This window comes from Arvicola amphibius, chromosome 5 (assembly GCF_903992535.2).
Source record: "Arvicola amphibius chromosome 5, mArvAmp1.2, whole genome shotgun sequence".
Taxonomy (NCBI): Eukaryota; Metazoa; Chordata; class Mammalia; order Rodentia; family Cricetidae; genus Arvicola; species Arvicola amphibius.
Window position 1 is genome coordinate 118,926,885 of NC_052051.1, and position 20,750 is coordinate 118,947,634.

Genomic DNA, 20,750 nt, shown 5'->3' on the forward strand with positions numbered 1-20,750 from the left:
AGGGGCCTTAGGCGACAAAGAAGAAAGCTCTGGCTGCACACACAAGTGCACTCACTCCTTCACTTTCTGCACCTTCTTTTAACTAGCAACAATTTATAAATCACTTTTTTTTTTGTTTGATTGTTTTTTGTTTTTTCGAGATACGGTTTCACAGTGTAGCCCTGGTTGTCCTGGAACTTGCTTTGTAGACAAGGCTGGTCTCAAACTCACAGAGATCCGCCAGCTTCTGCCTCCCCAATGCTGGGATTAAAGGCGTGCGCCACCACTGTCCAGCTAGAAATCACTTCTTAACACTATGTCTGGGTTAAATGTCTCCTGTATATTCCCTGAAGTGTCTTGTTCTTTCTCTCCCTTTAAATACATGTGTGTGTGTGTGTGTGTGTGTGTGTGTGTGTGTGTATTTAATTGTCTGTTTATCACCAGACTTCAAACTTCATGGTAATAGGACTTTGTCTAGCAGTATCTCTGGCACATGGTAGGTGCTTTATAATTTTGAATGAACGAGAGAATCTCATACTCCACAGCTTTTTAGAACTGGTTATGCTTTCCTGTAACAATTGTGACCTAACCTGAACTATTTGTCCTCACAAATCGCATCGGTAACTGAAATCTTTCACGCAGCAAATACTTACTAAGCACTTGGCATGCCCCTGACATAGAACTAGAATAGAGCAGAGAACAGCAAAACAGACATAGATGCTGTCTTGTAGCACCTATCATTTAACGAGCATGAGACATTAAAGCAGAAAGTAAACAAATGATTTAGTGAATGCAAACTCTGCAAAACCACCTACATACCTCCAAACTTATTCGTATTTCCTATCCAAATACCTAAAAATCTAAAGAGGACTAGAGTTAAGTGCTTACCTAGCATGTGCACAGTCCCAGTTTGACTCCTAGCTCCACCAAAGAGGACAACAGTCATTTGGATTCTTTTCAGTCCAAACCAATCATCTAGCATCCTTTATGTACATGATGCTCTCATGCTGGAGACACTTAAACAAAAGATAGTTGCATCTTTTATGGAGAGTAAAGACTTAAAGGAAAAGGCAGACATCAAACCAGCAGGAGCAATGAGAGTCCGCTCAGCTTTTAAGCAGGGAAGGTACATGGTCCTATTTATGTGTTACAAAAGAGAAAAACAGAAAAGAATAATAGCAAAAGCGGGAAGCTGCTACTGTTGTCCAGAAGAGATGGTGTCTCTGACTATGGAAGCATCTGTTAAGAAGGAGGAAGGAATTAAGAAGATAAAGTGTAGAGAGTGGAAGAAGAAGCCCTGAAGTGAATGTGTGTTGCTGGCATGGACGTGGTCACATCGAGGACTTCAACGTCTCAGTCCCACGGAAAAATGTCAAAGCCTCCCCTCCTCCAAGCATGAGGCTTAAAGAGATGACAAAGCCTTCCTGTGATCCCTGTGCAGAAACCATCCATCGTCACTTTCTCCCGTAGGTATTTACGATCTGAAGACAGCTTCCCTGCAGAGACTGTACCTACCAAGATTAACTAAACCTGCCTCCGTGTTCAGCTGTGTAGAATGATCCTGCCTCCTTGTTTGTCTATATGTAGTGAACATGGTGCGCTACCAGAGTGCTTCAGTCTCTCCAACAGAGGAGTCCAGTCCACTCAATCCCCGTGTTTCTATAAAAGTGTTTCTATGTGTTTATTTTTTTTTCTTCATTCCCTGGCTACTCCCAGTCAAGCCAAGTCCCCAGGAGCCAAGCAAGGACTTCGGGGGGGGGGGGGGGGGGAGCTCAATGATTACGAGCACTTGCTACTCTTTATTTACTTTTGTTTTTGTTTATTTGTATTTTTTTAAGACAGGGTTTCCTTTGTGTAGCCTTAGCTGTCCTGGAACTTGTTCTATATACAGACCAGGCTGGTCTCAAACTCATAGAGCTCCTTCTACCTCTACCTTCTGAGTACTGGGATTAAAAGGATGTGCCACCACTGCCTGACTTTATTTTTTTTTTTTTTTTTTGGTTTTTCGAGACAGGGTTTCCCTGTAGTTTCTAGAGCCTGTCCTGGAGCTAGCTCTTGTAGACCAGGCTGGCCTCGAACTCAGAGATCCGCCTGCCTCTGCCTCCCAAGTGCTGGGATTAAAGGCGTGCGCCACCACCGCCGGGCCATTTTTGGGTTTTTTGAGACAGGATCTTGCTATTTAGACCTGGCTGTCTTGGAGCTCAGTATGTAGACCAGGTTGGCCTCAAACATAGAGATCATCCTGTCTATGACTCTGGAGTGCTGGGATTAAAGTGTTCACTGCAACACTGAGGTTTTGGGGGGCTCACAGAACACCAGGAGCCAGTTCCTAGCACTCCATATGATTGCTCACAGCTCTCTGTGACTCCAGTTCCAGGGAATCTAACACCGTTTTCTGGTATCTGAGGGTATGTACCAGGTATGCACATGGTACACAGGCATACATACAGCCAAACACCTATGCACATCAAAAAAAAAAAAAGAAAGTTAAAGTGTTAGTGAGTAGTAACATGACTTTTTGATTGGGAATTATTGATTCCTGGCTAGACCATGTGGCCTACCCTCTATCAGTAAATGAAATTAGAAAGGTAGAACCATGGATAAGAGCTACAGCTACAAATCAAACAGATCAGCATCATCGTTTCCTGAATGACCTCAGGAAATTCAACTAACTACTCTTTAAAGATAATAATAGCATTTACCTCATCAGATTGCTATGAAGATGAAAGGGGCGATGTGTGTATGGACCCTATTTCTGTATGCACGTGTGTCTGTAAACATTTTAAAATGTTAGCTATTTATGGCATTAGGAACATGAGTCTAAAAACATTAGTCCTATTTAATGGGGAAAAGCTTTACCTGTGCTCCTAAAAGTCTTTCCCCCAGCTGAATTGAGCTGGTTATGATCATATAATTGTGTGGTATACCTTTTTCTGATGGCCAAACCATATAATGCTCATACTTCAAAACTCTGAATAGAACTCAGTTTCTCCCTGCTTTTCCCTCCTAAACTTACCCCGCTGGTTATTTCATTCAATTTAGTTCATTTTCTAAATTTAGATCCGTAAGGCTATAATTAATTTTGGCTTGTCTTTGAGTCCTTCTGTGTTTTTTTAAATGCCTGTTTACCTAACTTCTCTATCTTGAAATGACAAGGGATTGTGAGGGAAAGATTGTACGCAGTTCTCAGGATAGCTGCCCAGGCACGTGGTACTCAGTGAGTATTTCACAATTAGACAGCTTTAGTTTTTAAATGATTTTCTTCTCTTAGATTTGTGTTCTACCTTTAGACTTCTCCAATTTTTGTACACTGGCCTCACGAGGCAACCCAGGCTAGCCTCCAGATCACTTTGTAGCCAAGGCTTGCCAAGAAGACACGATTCCAGGGCCTAGGATCACAGGTGTGAATCATCACACACAGCTGAACATTTTTTTTCCATGATCCAAGCAATAAGAAGAAAAATAAAAGAGAAGGAAGAATAATCCTTTTAGGACTCACAAGTTTAGTTGATGACGGCATTATTTTGTGTACAACTTCCAACACAGCTCATGAGTCAGCTGAGTTTGGGGGTGTGTACAGTGGTTACATTTATGGGCTTTGGAATCAGGTGCCAAGGTCTGAATTGAGGCTTGTCTATCTCTGTGACTTTAGGCAAGTTTCTTCAACCCAGGACCTCTGAGTCCTCAATGTAAATTGGAGATAATGATCATACTTACTTCCTCAGACTGCTGAGAAAATACGAGCTCGTACCACACGGGTAATATTTACCATTGCCTGGTACGTAGTTAAGTGCTCAAGAAATATGGAGGAGGCAAGCCAGCAAGAACAATAAGTACTACGGAAAACCAGTTTCATCAGTTATGGAAAGCTCTAGACCTGATTGCCACAAACTGGGGACAGTCATTAGGTTAATGGAGACTGCTTTTTATTTAGACAAATGCAGCTAAGTTAGGGAAATGATCATTCCCAGGCACAAACATGGCCGAAAAGCTTATCTACGTTTCTTTTGAAGCAGCGGTATCTGTGATGTCTAGGAACTAGAAACTAGTCCCTTACGCAGTGACTGCAGACTCAGCATCTGCAAGGTGCGGCTGCCATCTTCAGCATTCCACAGAGCACCAAGAGCTGTGTCATGGGCTCATGGGCCATGTGACACCTGAGTCATTAAAAATTGCTTTCCCATCAGATGCAGTGCTCCAGTGTGCCTGTCATCTAGCAAGAAGACAGGAACAGGAAGTGGAGAATCCTAGGCCAGTCTTGGTTACAATGCTAAGACTCAGTGTTAAGATAAAGAAAAATCAGTGCATGGTGACACAGGTTTATAATTTCAGCTACTCAGGAGGTCGAGGAGGGAGAATTGCAAATCCAAGGCCTGCCTGGGCTACACAGCAAGTTCAGAACAGTGTTGGCAACTTAGTCAGAACTTGACCTAAAATCTAAAGGTTAAAAATGGGTTCAGATATATCTCGTGAGTAGTGAGTCCCTAGTTCTATCTCCAAGACTGGAAAGAAGGAAAAAAAATCACCTTTTGCCACTTAACAAATTACTCTAAACCTTAGTGGTAACAAACCATTTATTATCTCCCAGAGTTCCTGTGGGTAGGGAATTTGGTGCACCTTGTTAGTGTAGGTGCTTTCATGAAGCACAGCCAGACAGTGATGAGAAATACAGCTGGGGCAGGAAAGCAGTGGGTTTGTTGTTTGATTTATTTTTTTTAGACAGAATCTTTGTATATAGCTCAGGTTAGCCCAGAACTTTCATTCCTCCTCCATCACCCTCCAGCATGCCGGAATGGGCATTTGCCACAATGCCCAGCCCTACAAACCATTCTTTAAACCCATTTTTCCCCATCCCAGGCTGGTTGCATAGGTCAACACTTTGGTGTCAATCTTGACTCATATATGTCTTTTTTTTTTTGAGACAAGGTCTGTATCATTGGAGCCTCTCTGGTACTTGCTCTGTAAACTTGGCTGACCTCAAACTCACAGAGATCTGCCTACCCCTGGCTCCTGAGTGCTGGGATTAAAGGCATGCACCACCACTACCTGGTTCATATATGTCTTTTATACCCAAATGAATCTGTCATTGAAACAAATTGATCTTATCTTCAAAATCCATCCATAGTCCAACAGTTCACCGTTCACCTAGTCCAAACTTCCATTCTCTTTTCTTGCTGACTTCCCTACCCCCCACTTCTGCCTTCTCTAGTCTGACAGACATGAAGCAGTCATAGCGACCCTATTTTTTTTATTGATTTCTATTGAGCTCTTCATTTTTCACTGATCCCCTCCCTGCCTCTCTCCTCCCCTCCAACCCTCCCCCAAGGTCCCCATGCTCCCAAATTACTCAGGAGATCTTGTCTTTTTCTACTTCCCATGTAGATCAGATCTATGTAAGTCTCTCTTAGGATCCTCATTGTTGTCCATGTTCTCTGGGATTGTGATTTGTGGGCTGGTTTTCTTTACTTTATGTTTTAAAACCACCTATGAGTGAGTATATGTGATAATTGTCTTTCTGTGTCTGGGTTAACTCACTCAAAATGATGATTTCTAGCTCCTTCCATTTTCCTGCAAAATTCAAGATGTTGTTATTTTTTCTGCTGTGTAGTACCCCATTGTGTACATGTACCACATTTTCCTTATCCATTCTTCAGTCGAGGGGCATTTAGGTTGTTTCCAGGTTCTGGCTATGACAAACAAAGCTGCTATGAGCATAATTGAGCACATGTCCTTGTGACACAATTGAGCATCCTTTGGATATATACCCAAAAGTGGTATTACTGGGTCATGAGGAAGGTTGTTTCCTAATTTTCTGAGAAATCGCCACACTGACATCCAGAGGGGCTGTACCAGCTTACATTCCCACCAGCAATGCAGAAGTGTTCCCTTTTCCCCACAACCTCTCCAGTATAAGTTGTCATCAGTGTTTTTGATTTTGGCCATTCTTATAGGTGCAAGATGGAATCTCAGAGCTGTTTTGATTTGCATTTCTCTGATGACTAAGGATGTTGAACATTTCCTTAAGTATTTTTCAGCCATTTTAGATTCCTCAGTTGAGGGTTCTCTGTTTAGGTCTGTACTCCATTTTTTATTGGATTGTTTGTTCTTTTGATGACCAATTTCTTGAGTTCTTTGTATATTTTGGAGATCAGACCTCTGTCTGGTTGGAGCTGGTGAAGATCTTTTCCCATTCTGTAGGCTGTCGTTTTGTCTTGTTGACTGTGTCCTTTGCTTTACAGAAGTTTTTCAGTTTCAGGAGGTCCCATTTATTAATTGTTTCTCTCAGTATCTGTGCTGCTGGGGTTATATTTAGGAAGTGGTCTCCTGTGCCAATGCGTTCAAGTGTACTTCCCACTTTCTCTTCTATAAGGTTCAGTGTGGCAGGTTTTATGTTGATGTCTTTGACCCATTTGGACTTGAGTTTTGTGCATGATGATAGATATGGGTTTATTTTTAACTACATATTGATATCCAGTTATGCCAGCACCGTTTGTTAAATATGCTTTCTTTTTTTCCATTTGATATTTTTTTGCTTCTTTGTCAAAAGACAGGTGTTCAAAGGTGTGTGGATTAATATCCGGGTCTTCAATTCGGTGACCCTATTTTTTAAAAAGATTTCATTCATGTATTTTGATTGTGATATGTGTGTATATAAGAGTCTTTACTGGCTGAAACATCTGAGCAGCCCATGATTCCTTTTCCGTTTGGTTGGTTGTTCACTTGTTTAAGATTAAATAGTGTTTATTTATTTGTATGTGTGTGTAAGCCTGTGTGAGTGTAGGCCACCTGTGTGTGTGTGTCAGTGTAACCATGGAGGCCAGAAGAGGCAGTCTCGTCCCCTGATGCCAGCTTTATAAACAGTTGTGAGCTGCTCAGTGTAGGTGCTGGGAACAGAACCTGAGTCCTCTGGAAGAGCAGCACAAGCGTTTAGCTACTGAGTCATCTCTCCAATCCATCTTGCCGTTCTTATCTACCACCCCGGGGAGTCAAGCTTCAAGAAGGTTGCACTGCCCAATGGTTGCACTTCCGAGCTCAGTCTCCACTTTTAAAACCATGTTCTTTTCGAATATTACACAAATAGAAACAGAAAGTATGTAAATTTTGGAGACCAGGTTTCTCTCTGCAACAGGCCTGGCTGTCCTGGAACTGTTTTGTAGACCAGGCTGGTCTCAGACTCACAGAGCCCTGCCTGCCTCTGCCTCCTGAGTGCTGGGATTAAAGTCGTTTGCCAACATTGCCTGGCAATAGTTTTTAAGAAAGTGTCACACTGCTTCTCAGAAAAGCTCTGCCACTTCACATCACCATCAGCAAGGTGTGAATGGTCCAATTCCTTGTTGTATTTAGTATATCATTAGTATTATACATACATACATACATAATACACACACACACATAAATACATATATTTTAAAAAATTGAACCCCTTAAACCAGAGTTCTTCCCAAGGAACAAATCTATGTTTTCAGAATAAAGACACTATTCAAATTGACTCATATTTGTCTACCAAATGACCTTGTGTTTACACAACTAAGATTTTAGCTACTTTTAATAAAATGACTTTTTTTTCTAAGTTACATAAGTTGATCCAGGTGACCCAGATTTAGAATCTGGGTACTTTTTTAGTTTTTTAAAGAATTTCATAGATGAGCTCTGTATTTATATTATTTCTCCTTTCCTTTACTGCCTTCAGCACCACCAACCCCCATGCTTCCCCTTTCTCAAATTCATGGCCTCTTTTTTCTTTCTTTTGTTTTTGTTTCGTTTTGTTTTTGAGACAAGGTTTCTCTGTGTAGCTCTGGCTGTCCTGGAACTCTTTCTATAGACCGGGCTGACCTTGAACTCACAGAGATCCGCTTGCCTCCCGATGCTGGGATTAAAGACGTGCACCACCACACCTGGTTCCAATCTTACTGTCTTTACTCAGAATAGTAGCTAATGGACTGTTAAATGTTGACTGAATTTTGAATTAAGCAGGGAGCTCATATTTTAATGTTTGTTATCAGAATAATTTAGTGACAGCTAAAGGTGTGAGCTCTGGAGTAAAGGGGCAAAGTTGAGGATGGATCCTTCTATTCGTTATTTAGTCGACTTTCTGGGTTGCAGTTTTCTTGCCTGTGACGAATGCCAATATATTTAGGGGTAGTGTGAGAATGAGCGATTATAACGGTGTGCTGAAGTAATGTGCTTTTCACAGGGCAGGTGTAGCCTCTGGGACTTGCCTCTAAAAGTCTCCCTCTGTCACTGTCTCTTCCTCTCAGGGTCTGGGGATTAAACCCATGGCCTTATGGATGCGCAAGTGTTCTACTACTGAGCTACACTGCCTACCCACAAATATAAGAATGAATGTAACTTCAAAAATATTTTTTTTGTCTCTGGCATGTGGTAAGCATCACTAATTACGTATCTACATGTTGCATTAGCACATGAATATACCACAGTCAGGGTAACCCACAGTAACTCATGCCTGGAGTAAGTGCACATCCATTCATGGATTGCAGGTGAGTCAGTTCTTTATACACAATGCATGCTACCAAATAAAATCAATGGAAAAATTCTGGCTCGTAGCTCCTGAACATTTCTGAACCATCTGGCAAATTCAGTGAGCCAAGCATGGAGGTGGAATTGACTACATTGGACAGACTTACTTCTGGGAAAGTAACTGTTCTTTTTTGAAAAAACAAAAGACCAACCCCCCCAACACCATTTATTTATCTACTTACGTGTGTGTGTGTGTGTGTGTGTGTGTGTGTGTGTGTATACATGAACGTGCTCTGTGGTATGCAGTGGGGGGGTCAGAAGACAACATGCAGGAGTTGGTTTTCTTCTTGTGGATCCCAGGGATTGAACTCAGGTTTTCGGGCTTAGCAGCAAGCACCTTTACCTGCTGAGTCATCTGCCTGACCAAACCAATTCTGTTATACATGGTGCTTATTCAAGAGACAGTTTGGAATGCTATGTTCAAGAAGTGGTACTAGGGTTTATAAATCAATACACATACACACACACACCAAATATATATACATGAATCAAATGCCTAAATTCACCAAAGTAATTATGATAACACTGAAGTAGAGAAAGGGGGGGAGTTACTAAGGGGATCCTACCATGCTAATCATAACTGTTCTTGTAGTAATCTTACTCAAGCGAAGACATTGATCACTATGAAGTTAGTAACTCAATACTTACCTTGACATTAGGCCTGTAGCAAAGGCAAGTGGATCTTGGTGAGTTCGAGGCCAGCCTAATCTAAATAAATAAATGGCTTGAAGTTTTTTTTAATATTTATTTATTTATTATGTATACAATATTCTGGTCTGTGTGTGTGTGCCTGCAGGCCAGAAGAGGGCACCAGACCCATTACAGATGGTTGTGAGCCACCATGTGGTTGCTGGGAATTGAACTCAGGACCTTTGGAAGAGCAGGCAATGCTCTTAACCTCTGAGCCATCTCTCCAGCCCTTGAAGTTTATTTTTTTTTAAAAAAAGACATTAGCTTGTATATTTGTTAAATAAATACATTAAACATTTTGTCATTGTTTTTGTTTTTCAAAACAGGGTTTTCCCATGCAGCTCTGGCTGTCCTAGAACTCACTCTGTAGACCTGGCTGGTCTTGAGCTCACAGAGATCTGATTGCCTCTTTCTCTTAAGTGCTGGGATTAAAGACATCTGCCACCACATCCAGCTTTTGTGTTTGGTTTTAAAAAAAAGACTGGTTTATCTTCATTTTATGTGTATGTGTACATACCTGAATCTCTGTATGTGCATCAGAAAACAGTGTCAGATCACCTGGAACTGGAGTTACAGGCTGCTGTGAGCCAGCCACCAGTATAGGTGCTAGGAGCTGTCCCTTGGTCCTGTAGAAGAGCAGCAAGCTCCCTTGCACTCTTAACTGCTGTACACTGCTAACTCCCTATGTAGACTAGGATGGCTTCAAACTAACAGAGATCCACCTTCTGCTTCTCAAGTGCTGGGGTTAAAAGTATGTGTCACACAGCTTGTTTGGTTTTGAGACACAGTGTTGTTATATAGCCCAAGGTGGAACTGACCTGAAACTGATCCCTATTCGGCTTCTACCTCCAAGTGGTGGGATTACAGACGTGAACCGTCATACCTCGCTTATACTGTCAAGTTATACAGTCAGAATTAGGCCTCATCAAATCACTATTTAAATATTATTTATTGGCTTATTTATTTTCTTGGGGGGGCGGTGAGGCAAGGTTTCAGGTAGCCCATACTGGTCACCAATTCACTATGTACTGACACTGGCCTTGAACTTCTAATCCATCCTTCTCTAACCCCACAAGTGAGACTGTAAGCATGAAACCTTAGGATTTCTTTTTTAGAACGTGTATAATTTCTGAGGGCAACACTGTAATCACTGACGTGAAAGAAAGACATAGGAAGTGTTAAAGGGGGAGGAAGAGAGAGGGAAGAGGAAGCAGTGGATGCAGGAGAGCTCTGGGCTGCAGTCAGAGGGCTGGGGCTAGCTCCAGCTCTACCCAGAGGGGTGTGATTCCAGACAACCAATGTACCTCTCCGGGCTTGGCCTCTCCTTTGTAAATACTCCTCCCATTTTGTTTCTTATAGAAGGGGTATGCAAACCCAGGCCAGGGAGCCAAGCTCAGCCAAGCTCGGCTGGCACCTGTCCTCTGCACCTGCGAGATTACAGTCCCAGTTATGGTTTTTCAAGTGATTGAAACAAATGAAAAGAGTAATATTTTACGAAAGGAAATAACCTAGAAGTCCACAAACAAGCAAATGGATAATGAAAATGTGCTCACAATGGGAATTTTATCAGCTGGAAAGACAAATAAAATTGTGAAATTTGCAGGAAAGCGGATGGGTCTGTGCATTATCACATTAAGTGAGGCAAGCAAGTACTGAAAAAAAATACTGCATGTTTTCTCTCATATTCAGATCCCAGCTTTTAATGTTTACATACATGGATCTGTCTGGGTGTGAGTGAGGTCCTGACACCAGAAAGGGGGGTCATGACATGGAGGAAAGGGCGAGGGTAACAGAACACTGGTGAAACTCATGTGACATGCGGCTTACTAGGGGTAGAAGGGAGAAGGGGAAAGGGACAGGCTGGGGAATGGGAGACAAGGGGGAGCAAAGTGGAGTAACAAAACCTAATTGTGTTTTAAAATGACATAATGATACCTAATAACATTGGGTACAATTTATTTATTTGTTTGTTTGTTTGTTTATTCGTTTGTTTGTTTTTATTTATTTTGGCAGAGCCTGGAGAATAGAGATGAGTCTCAGGCCGGTTCCATGTTGGGCTACATAACAAGACCCTGTCTCAAAAGTCAAGAAAAATAATACGTTATGATGCAAAAATTTACATGGCATTGACATTCTTATTCAATAAAACTTTCCTGCTCCTGGAGCACAGCCACGATCACTTGTTGACGTGTGATCATCTATGGCCTGACTCACGCCATGTTGAGTAGTTGCCACAATGACCTCAAAGTTCACATAACCAGAAATGTTTACTATCATCTGGCCCCTTTACAGAGAGCAGGATAGCCAGTACCTGTTTTATATACGGTCTATTTAGTGCAATGGCTTATTTTGTGTTGATCCACCTCTTTTCTGTGAAATATATGCTCATTAGGTATTTTCCAAAATGTTATTGTACTGCACAACTCTACAAACTATTCAGGTATCTAGAAGAGGGATTTCCCCTTCATTGGACGCTAATGGTTTAGTGTAAGTACATAACAGGGTCTCCATGTTTGTTACTGAATAAACCGTTTATTTATTTATTTACTTACTTATGTATTTATTTATTAAGTATACAGTGGTTTGCCTGCCTGTGGGCCAGAAGAGGGAACCAGATCTCATTACAGACAGTTGTGAGCCACCATGTGGTTGCTGGTAATTGAACTCAGGACCTTTGGAAGAGCAAACAGTGCTCTTAACCTCTGAGCCATCTCTCCAGCCCTGAATAGGGCCTTTTTTTTTTTTTTTTTTGGTTTTTCGAGACAGGGTTTCTCTGCAGCTTTTTTTAGAGCCTGTCCTGGACCTAGCTCTTGTAGACCAGGCTGGCCTCAAACTCACAGAGATCCGCCTGCCTCTGCCTCCCGAGTGCTGGGATTAAAGGCATGCGCCACCACCGCCCGGCCTGAATAGGGCCTTTTAACACCAGTGACAAGCCACTAACTTAAGAACACCAACAGAGATTTCCCATTTAATAAAAACTCAGTAGCCTATTGTCGGCAATTTCAACTTTCCTTCGCAATTATTTATTTGTTTGTTGAGACAGGGTTTCTCAAATCCCTGCTTTGCCATTATTTTTTTAGACGATGTTTGTTAATCAAAATTCTCCCCGAAAAAACAGAGAGGGAGAGAGAGAGTTGTTGTTGTTGTTTGTTTGTTTTTTTGCGCTGGTGTAGTAGTGCATGCTTTTAGTCCCATTACTCAGGAGGCAGAGGCAGGCAGGTATCTTAGTTAGAGGCCAGCCTGGTCTACAGAAAGAGTTCCAGGACAGCCAGAGCTGTACAGAAAAATCCCGTCTCAAAACACACAACAGCGGGAGGGAGAGGGAGAAAGACGGAAAGAGGGAGGGGGGTAGGGAAGGGGAGAGTGAAAGAGAGAGAGAGAGAGAGAGAGAGAGAGAGAGAGAGAGAGAGAGAGAGAGAGAGAGAGAGAGAGAGAGAGAGAGAGAGATATTCTGTGTAACTGAACCTTAGCAGCAAAAAAAAAAAAACCCACAAACGAAAAAACAAACCAAAAAACAAAACACACAACATCAACAACAAAAACAGAAACATGAGCGCCGATCATCAAAATGTGTGTGAAAGGGAGAAAAAAATTAGCAAGATTTTGCTTCTTTGCAATGTGTCCAACGTGAACGCATTGCACGTTGTGCTGCAGATTTACTACAGCTGAGTCATTTCGGGACACCGGAGTGAGTTTCCAGGAAAAAAAAAAAAAAAAAAAAAAACGAGCGGAAGGAAGCTGGAAGAGGGGCTCTCCGGGTTCCCCCAGGCACTGCTAGCAGCAGACACCGGTATTCCGGGCGTGGACGGCGGCGTGCTCAAAAGAGGCGCCGCGGACCCTTTAAGAAGCACAGCACCTTCTCCAAGATACCATCTTGCACCGGGAGTTCACTGAACTCTCCACCTACCTTGCTAGGTCCCTCCGCCCTCACTGGATACGGCTGGCGGGCGGGGCGGGAGAGTCTTACGATTGGCCGGCCGCGCGCGGCCCTCTCTCGCCTATTGGTGAGTGCGCCCGTCACTCCACCTTATCTCCCGCCTAGTTGAGCCTCCGGGCTAGGTTGACTGGGGCTCTTGGGTTAGTTCCTGTTAGGCCCCGGCCCAGGGAGTAGGTGAAGTCTCTAAGATGCCCGGTGGGTCAGGGCACCCGGAGCTGTGAGGGAACGTGAGGCGGCGGCGAGCGGAGACCCGCGGCGGGCCTTAGGAGGAGCGGCGGCCCGAGCCCGCCTTCCCTGCACCATGCTCATAGAGGATGTGGATGCCCTCAAGTCCTGGCTGGCCAAGTTACTGGAGCCGATGTGAGTGCGCCGGGCCGCGCCGGGCCGGCGGCATGGGCGTTGGGGACCCGCGGGGGCGTGGGGGAGGGGAGGCGGGAGTCCGGGCCGCCCGCTTGGTACTCGTCCACGGTGTTGTGAGGTGAGGAGGGAAGGGGCCGGGCACGGGCGGCGGGGGTTCCCCGAGTATCCGGGGAGCCGGCCCGGGCTGCAGGCCGGCGGGAGACTGAAGGACGCCGACCGGGGAGCAGGGGCGGATGGCGCGGCTGTCGAGGGATTTTTAAATGTGTGAGCTGAGGTGCGGGACGGCGGAGCGGGCTGCAGGACTTTGCAAACAGTGTCCGGGATCCCGGTGTCGAGGACCTTCTCGGGGGTCCTGAAGCTTAGTCGTCGTTAGGGGTGAGAGCCAAGGGGTGAGAACAGGGAAGGGTCTGAACGACCGAGGGCTGAAGTGAATGTGCGGGCGTGGAGGGGTTTTGTTAAATTACTGGGGAGCTCGTGAGGATGAGAGCAAGGATACTGAGGGATTTTAAGGTGTTCCTGAGGAGTTGATGGCAGAATTGATTATTTTTTAGATACCGCAGGATGTTGGGGGAAGAGTCGAGATTTTAATGTCTGATTGAGGATTGAAGGACTGATTAGTTAATAGTATGGATGATGAGGTTGAAGTGGGTAGAGTTGAAGCATTTTTTTAAAGATCCAGGTATTAGGAAAATAAAAGGGGCCCAAGAATAAATAAGGATCTTGTAAACATTTCGGAAAGATGACAGGGCAGCTGTAATTGGGGCGTAGGGTGACTGCTGAGGGACGAGGGGAATGAGAGACCTGTCCTCTCAAGACGTTTTGAGGAGTGTCAGTTGTGGACAGACCACTGAGAGGCTTGACAGGGACAGCAGGGGCATCATCAACTTCTCGTTTTTAACTTTTAAGAAAGTAAAGGTTGTGTGGAGTGTTTGGGGATCCTCGGGTGTAGCTAGTCTCTGCCTCCCTCAGCCTTGCGGGGAGGAAAGGATGGAAGGCAGGAGAGAGTCTTTGAAGAGAGCATGGGAAACCGAATGGGAGGGAACAAGAGCATTTCCTGCTCTCTCTCTCTCTCTCTCTCTCTCTCTCTCTCTCTCTCTCTCTCTCTCTCTCTCTCTCTCTCTCCCTCCCCCTCTCTCTCCCTCCCCCACCATTACTCCCCCCCTCCCTCCAGGATGGTTCGAGGAGGAAAAAGGCGGGCCTTGAATCGTGAAATCAGATTACCCTAGTTAAAAAGAAAGAAAGAAAGAAAGAAAGAAAGAAAGAAAGAAAGAAAAAAAAAGGTTTTCAGGGGCTGGAACTGGGAAGTAGCCCCACAGGTGTGGAGGTACCGGAAAGTTGAGGCTATTGGGGGACATTGTGAGCTTGCTCTCCTCATCATCCGTTACTTCCTCACCATCACCCTCTTCCCCACAAGAAGCTTGGTTAACTAACTTTTTGTTTTGCTACTTTGTTTTTGGGGTGGGGTGGGGGTGGGAAGGTACCTCGGGAAGAGGGTCATCTGTGGAGGCGGGATGGTAAAGGAGGCTGCCGCGGGGGTGTTTGGATGTCTAGTTTGTCATTTGCATTCTGGGAGTGAATGAATAGAGCATAGGGACAAATGAATGAATGAGGAAATAATTGTGCAGTAAGGTTTCTCAGGTTTAGATGAATGGTCGTCCAGTTAGAATGAAAATGACTTCTGGGCGGACTCGAAAGTTTGCATCCCTTTTCTACAGTGGAAAGTTTTAGGGCACTAAGATGGAAATGGATTGTGATGTGCAATTTGGAAATAAGATAGAACTAGTCAGTTTTACTGTATGTGAAAAGAACTAAAAAAGGCGGGAAAGTCTATATGTTTTTAAAAATTAGTTATATTTTTCTTTTTTGGTTTTTCGAGACAGTATTTCTCTGTGTAGCTTTGGAGCCTGTCCTGAAACTAGCTCTGTAGACTAGGCTGGCCTTGAACTCACCGAGATCTGCCTGCCTCTGCCCCATGAGTGCTGAGTAAAGGCTTGTGCTACCACCTGTTTATTTTTCTTACCAACTCTTGAAAGGTCTATTTTGAATGCCTGTTGTGTAGTAGCATTTCATTTATATTTTAATAAATAAATCTTTCTTGAAGGTCAGAGAAGTAAAACAGCCACCCTAGGCAGCCTTACGGACCAGCAGCAATGACACACACCTTTTTTTTTTTTTTTTTGCCATAGAAACCAGGTGGTAGTGCTGCACGCCCTTAATCCCAGAACTAGAGAGGATTATAAAACAGGAGAGACAGCTGTCAGTCAGTCTCATTCTAAGATTCCTGGAGGCAGGATTTCCATTTCAGACTGAGGTAGAGCCAGTGACTGGCTGTTTTGCTTTTCTGACCTTCAGGTTGAACCTCAATTTCTGCCACTTGAGTTTTTATTAATCGTGCTTCAATGTTGTCTTTTCTTGCATTGTAGAACATTGAACCCAGGGCCAGACCAGCCCATCTTTTATTTTCTTCTCAATTTTCCCTGATAAGCTCTCATTCTCTTTGTTAGTAGAGATCTTGTTTACTGTCTTTTAAAATTTAAAAGTATTAAATGTATGTTTTATGTCTCGGGTAGATAGTAACAACTTTTAGCATTATAACTTCTTTTTAGGTTGTTGTTGTTGTTTGTTTGTTTGTTTGTTTTTGTTTTTCAAGTCCGTTTTGCTATAGCTCTCAAGTCTGTTCTGGAACAGCTCTTGTAGACCAGACTGGCCTTGAACTCACAAAGATCCACCTGTCTCTAACTCCGGAGTGTAGGGATTAGGGATTAAAGACATAGACCACCACAGCCTGGCTTAATTTAGTTTTTCTTTTTTTAAGCATCCTAAAAATTTATTACTAGGTAGTAATAGAACTAGCTAGTACTTTTCTTTTTTTTTTTTTTTTTTTTTTTTTTTTCTTCAAGACAGGGTTTTTCTTCACAGCCCTTGCTGTCCTTGAACTCTGTAGACCAGGCTGGTCTCCAATTTACAGGGATCTGCCTGCTTCTGCCTCTAAGACCTGCACAATCACTGACCAGTTCTTTTCTTTTTTTAATATTTATTTATTTATTATGTATACAATGTTCTGTCTGTGTGTATGCCTGAAGGCCAGAAGAAGGCACCAGACTTCATTACAGATGGTTGTGAGCCACCATGTGGTTGCTGGGAATTGAACTCAGGACCTTTGGAAGAGCAGGCAATGCTCTTAATCACTGAGCCATCTCTCCAGCCCCTGACCAGTTCTTTTCTTTTTATTAAGGTAAACTTTATTGTAGGAATGTCATTTTTCTTGCTAATGATGTTTTTGTTAGGGTGTTTTTTTTTTATGAACTTACAATTTTAATTATTTTAATTATAAGTATTGAAAATTATACTTTAAAATGAATACTTGAGAGCTTGAGAGATGGCTCAGTGCTTAAGAGTATTTACTGCTCTTCCAAAGGACCTGAGTTTGTTTTCTAGAACCCATGTAAAGTAGTTTAGTAACTTGGGCTCCAGAGGATTTAACATCTCTGGCATCTGAAGGCATCTGCACTCACACATACATAACAAAATACAGACATACACCTACAAATAATTAAAAATATAATAAGAATAAATCTTCAAAAAAAACCCAAACAAATACTTGAAAGCTGGGCATGGCATTGTGCATTTGTAAGAGGCTGAGGCAAGAGATTGCCATGATTTCCAGGCTAGCTAGGACTGTGTAACGGAGACCTTGTCTCAAAAGAAGAACACCAACCAAACAAAAGATTACTTGAACTTAGTGTTAAAACTTGTTTTGTGTTGTATTTTCAAGTCAAATTGAAACACACATCATTTTTTTTAGATTTGTTTATTAAGTATACAACATTCTGCCTCCCTGTATGACTGCACACCAGAGGAGGGTGCCAGTTCTCATTACAGATGGTTGTGAGCCACCATGCGGTTGCTGGGAATTGAACTCAGGACCTCTGGAAGAGCAGCCAGTGCTCTTAACTACTGAGACATCTCTCTAGCCTCTGTTTTTTTGTTTTGAGATAGTTTTTTCTGTGTAGCTTGTAACTCTGACTGGCCTGGCTTTTGTAGCCCACACTAGCCTCAAACTCCTGAAAATCCTATTGCCTTGGCCTCCTTGGTACTGGGATTAAAGTTACTCATTGAAGAGTAGAAAAGAAAAGGACTTAGGCTGGTGTTATATGGTAAACTTTATAGCATATACTTCCTAATGTCTGTTAAGCCCTGAGTTTGGTCTCCATCATATAAATATAAGCTAAATAAGAAAAAAAGACTTAACATCACTAATTAGACTTTAACAGTGTGTCTCTCCTATGAAAGTTTTATTTTTAACTTAAAGTATTGTTTTTAGAAAGAGCTGTTGATTAAAAAATAGTAAGTGCAAATGCCATATAGATTTTCATTTTTGGTACACTGTCATGGCTGACTTTTTGTCTAGATAGTCTAAAAACATAATAAGTGATATACTAATGTGGGTTGTGTTTGTAAATTTACTTATTTCATATTCTAGATTCAAGAACACTTTTCATGGCAGATTGACATGTTATTACAACATAGCATTTCAGAGCAGTTGTCAGGCTTTGAGATAATGTATTTGCAGGTTGGAATCAAGCTATGGCTGAGTACAGAATTCTGTTGTACTTTTTTAAAAAGATTTTTATTTTATTTTATTTTATTTTATTTTATTTTATTTTATGGGTGTTTTGCCTACATGCATATCTGTGCACTCAGTATCTTGTGCAGACTGTGTTTGTCAGAGAGGTATTGGGTCTCCTGGAATTGGAGTTAGAGATGTGTGTGAGCAATCTAGGGACCGGTAGAAGAGCAGCCAGTGTTCTTACCTGCTGAGCTATCTTTCCCACCCTGGAAGGGATAAAACCCTTTACCTCCCTTAGCTTGCTGGAGAAAGACCATTGCCACCATTTTTGATGGCAGTACACTAAAAGGGGAGGAAATCAGATCAAAAAGTCAAAGACAGACTAGACTAACAGATCTTGTATGGGATCCTTATTTTTCTTTACTTACAAAGAATTGTAGGGTCTGGAGAAATGGCTCAACAGTTAAGAACACTGGCTGCTTTTCCAGAGGTCCTGAGTTCAATCCCCAGCAACCACATGGTAGATCACAACAATTTGTAATGAGGTCTGGTGCTCTTTTCTGGCCTGTAGGCATACATACAGACAGACACTGTATACATAATAAATAAATCTTAAAAACAAATTGCAGATATCCTTGTCAGACATGTAGGCATTATGCATAAATTGTGATACTGTGGGATCATTTGATCAGAAATTACTACTCATTTTAAGAAATTAATTTGTGTGTGTATGCATGTGTGTTTCTACATGTACAATCAGAGTACAACTTGTAGGAGTCCATTTTCTTCCTCCATGTCGGTTCCAGGGATCCAATTCAGGTTATCGTGTCTGTCTGGTGGGTGTCTTTCCCTGTTGACCCGAATCTCTGGGGCCAAGTATTTTTATTATAGTGACAGACCTGCATTTCTACCTAAATAAATAAGATTTAACTTTTGTCTTTCTTTTACAATATTGAGATTTGAACTCAGTGCCTTGTTCATTCAAGGTAAGCTCTCTACCACTGAACTCTCAAATGGAAAATTTTAAGTATGTGTTGCTTCTTGTTTGGCTTATTGTAAAAATTTGACTTGATGTGTTTTTCTTTTTTCTTACCCCCCGCCCCCTTCTTTTTTTTTTGACAAATCTTACTATATAGTACATGCTGGCCTGTTTTTCACTGTTTCCCAGAGTGGCCTTCAATTTACTCACAATCCTGTCTTAGAATAAGTGCTTTGATTACAGGTTTTATGGCATTGGTATATGGTTTTGTTTGTTTTGGTTTGGTTTTGGTTTTTTGAGACTGGGTTTCTCTGAATAGCTTTGGAGACTGTCCTAGAACTCACGTTGTAGACCAGGCTGGCCTCCAACTCAGAGATTCCAAAAGTCGATGGATCGAAACCATCCTCTGCTACCACATGCCTGCTGTTAAAAGCAAAAATGGCCTGAAAGATGAGTTACGTGTATTTTGGCAGACTTTTATAAATGAACAAAGACCAAAGTTAAGAGTGTGTGTAAATGGCGTTTTTATTACTGGCCTTGAACTCACAGAGATCCGCCTGCCTCTATTCACCTGCCTCTCTCTCCCAAGTGCTAGAATTAAAAGGCGTGTGCCACTACATCCAGCGATGTGTGTTTTTAAAAGACTGGTGGGGTTTGTAAACTTCTTGGATAGTTGCTTCTGTCTGTGTATTATAATAGAACATTGTTGTGTGAATCAGGGCAGTTAGCTTCTACTTACTTATATCTGTCTAATTTTGATTTTTCAGAAATTATCTTTCTTCTCTTTTTTTTTTTTTTTTTTTTGGTTTTTCGAGACAGGGTTTCTCTGCAGCTTTTTTAGAGCCTGTCCTGGACCTAGCTCTTGTAGACCAGGCTGGCCTCGAACTCACAGAGATCCGCCTGCCTCTGCCTCCCGAGTGCTGGGATTAAAGGCGTGCGCCACCACCGCCCGGCTCTTTCTTCTCTTAATATTAGCCTTTTACCCTACTTTGCAAACATAGTATGGTAATAGTGCAGACTGTCAAAAGTGCTTTGTGTTCTTCAGGCACTCTGTACCATACAGTTTGTGTTTCTGAAATAAGAAGATACACTAAGCTTTGCAGATATTTTGCTTATTAATGTTGGGTGCCACTATCATTTTTAACAAATATTCATTTGTCTTGTGTATAACATAGTCTCTGACCCATTGCCATCTTATAAGTAAGAATAGGAGTTGTGGGGCTGGAGAGATGGCTCAGCAGTTAAGAGCACTGACTGCTTTTCCAGAGGTCCTGAGTTCAATTCCCAGCAAGCACATGGTGGCTCACAACCATCTATAATGAGATCTGGTGCCCTCTTCTGTGCAGGCATACATGCAGGCAGAACACTGTAAGCATAATAAATAAATAAATCCTTAAAAATAAAGAATAAGAGTTGCTAGTGAAAGTCATGGACTTGGTGTGTAGTTTCTGTGAGTTCTGGCAATTTCAGAGTCTTCAAACTATAATAGGAAATATGTTATTTTGGCGTATGATGGAAAGGGTAGCAAAAGCTGCAAGAATAGGATTATTTTATTAATTCCTATTTATTGATTCAGTAGTCATGGCAGGCATTGTTTACATCCTGGAGTAGACTGGCAATTCTTAGGACATTAAACTCTGACTAGTTATCACTATAGTTCCTCAAGTGGGAAGAAACATAAGCTATTGGTACTAGGC

General features: G+C 42.3%; 1 protein-coding gene across 2 annotated transcripts in view; it reads left to right on the forward strand.

The window, feature by feature from the left end:
- Nucleotides 1–13,272: 13,272 nt before the first annotated feature.
- The window catches only part of Rbm27 (RNA binding motif protein 27), a 63,974-nt gene continuing 56,496 nt past the window's right edge, over nt 13,273–20,750 (forward strand). For both annotated transcript variants that reach the window (XM_038331065.1, XM_038331064.1), the window contains exon 1: nt 13,273–13,504. In XM_038331065.1, the coding sequence (XP_038186993.1) occupies nt 13,446–13,504 (59 nt within the window). In that variant the 5' untranslated portion in view covers nt 13,273–13,445. The remainder of the gene's footprint in view (nt 13,505–20,750) is intronic.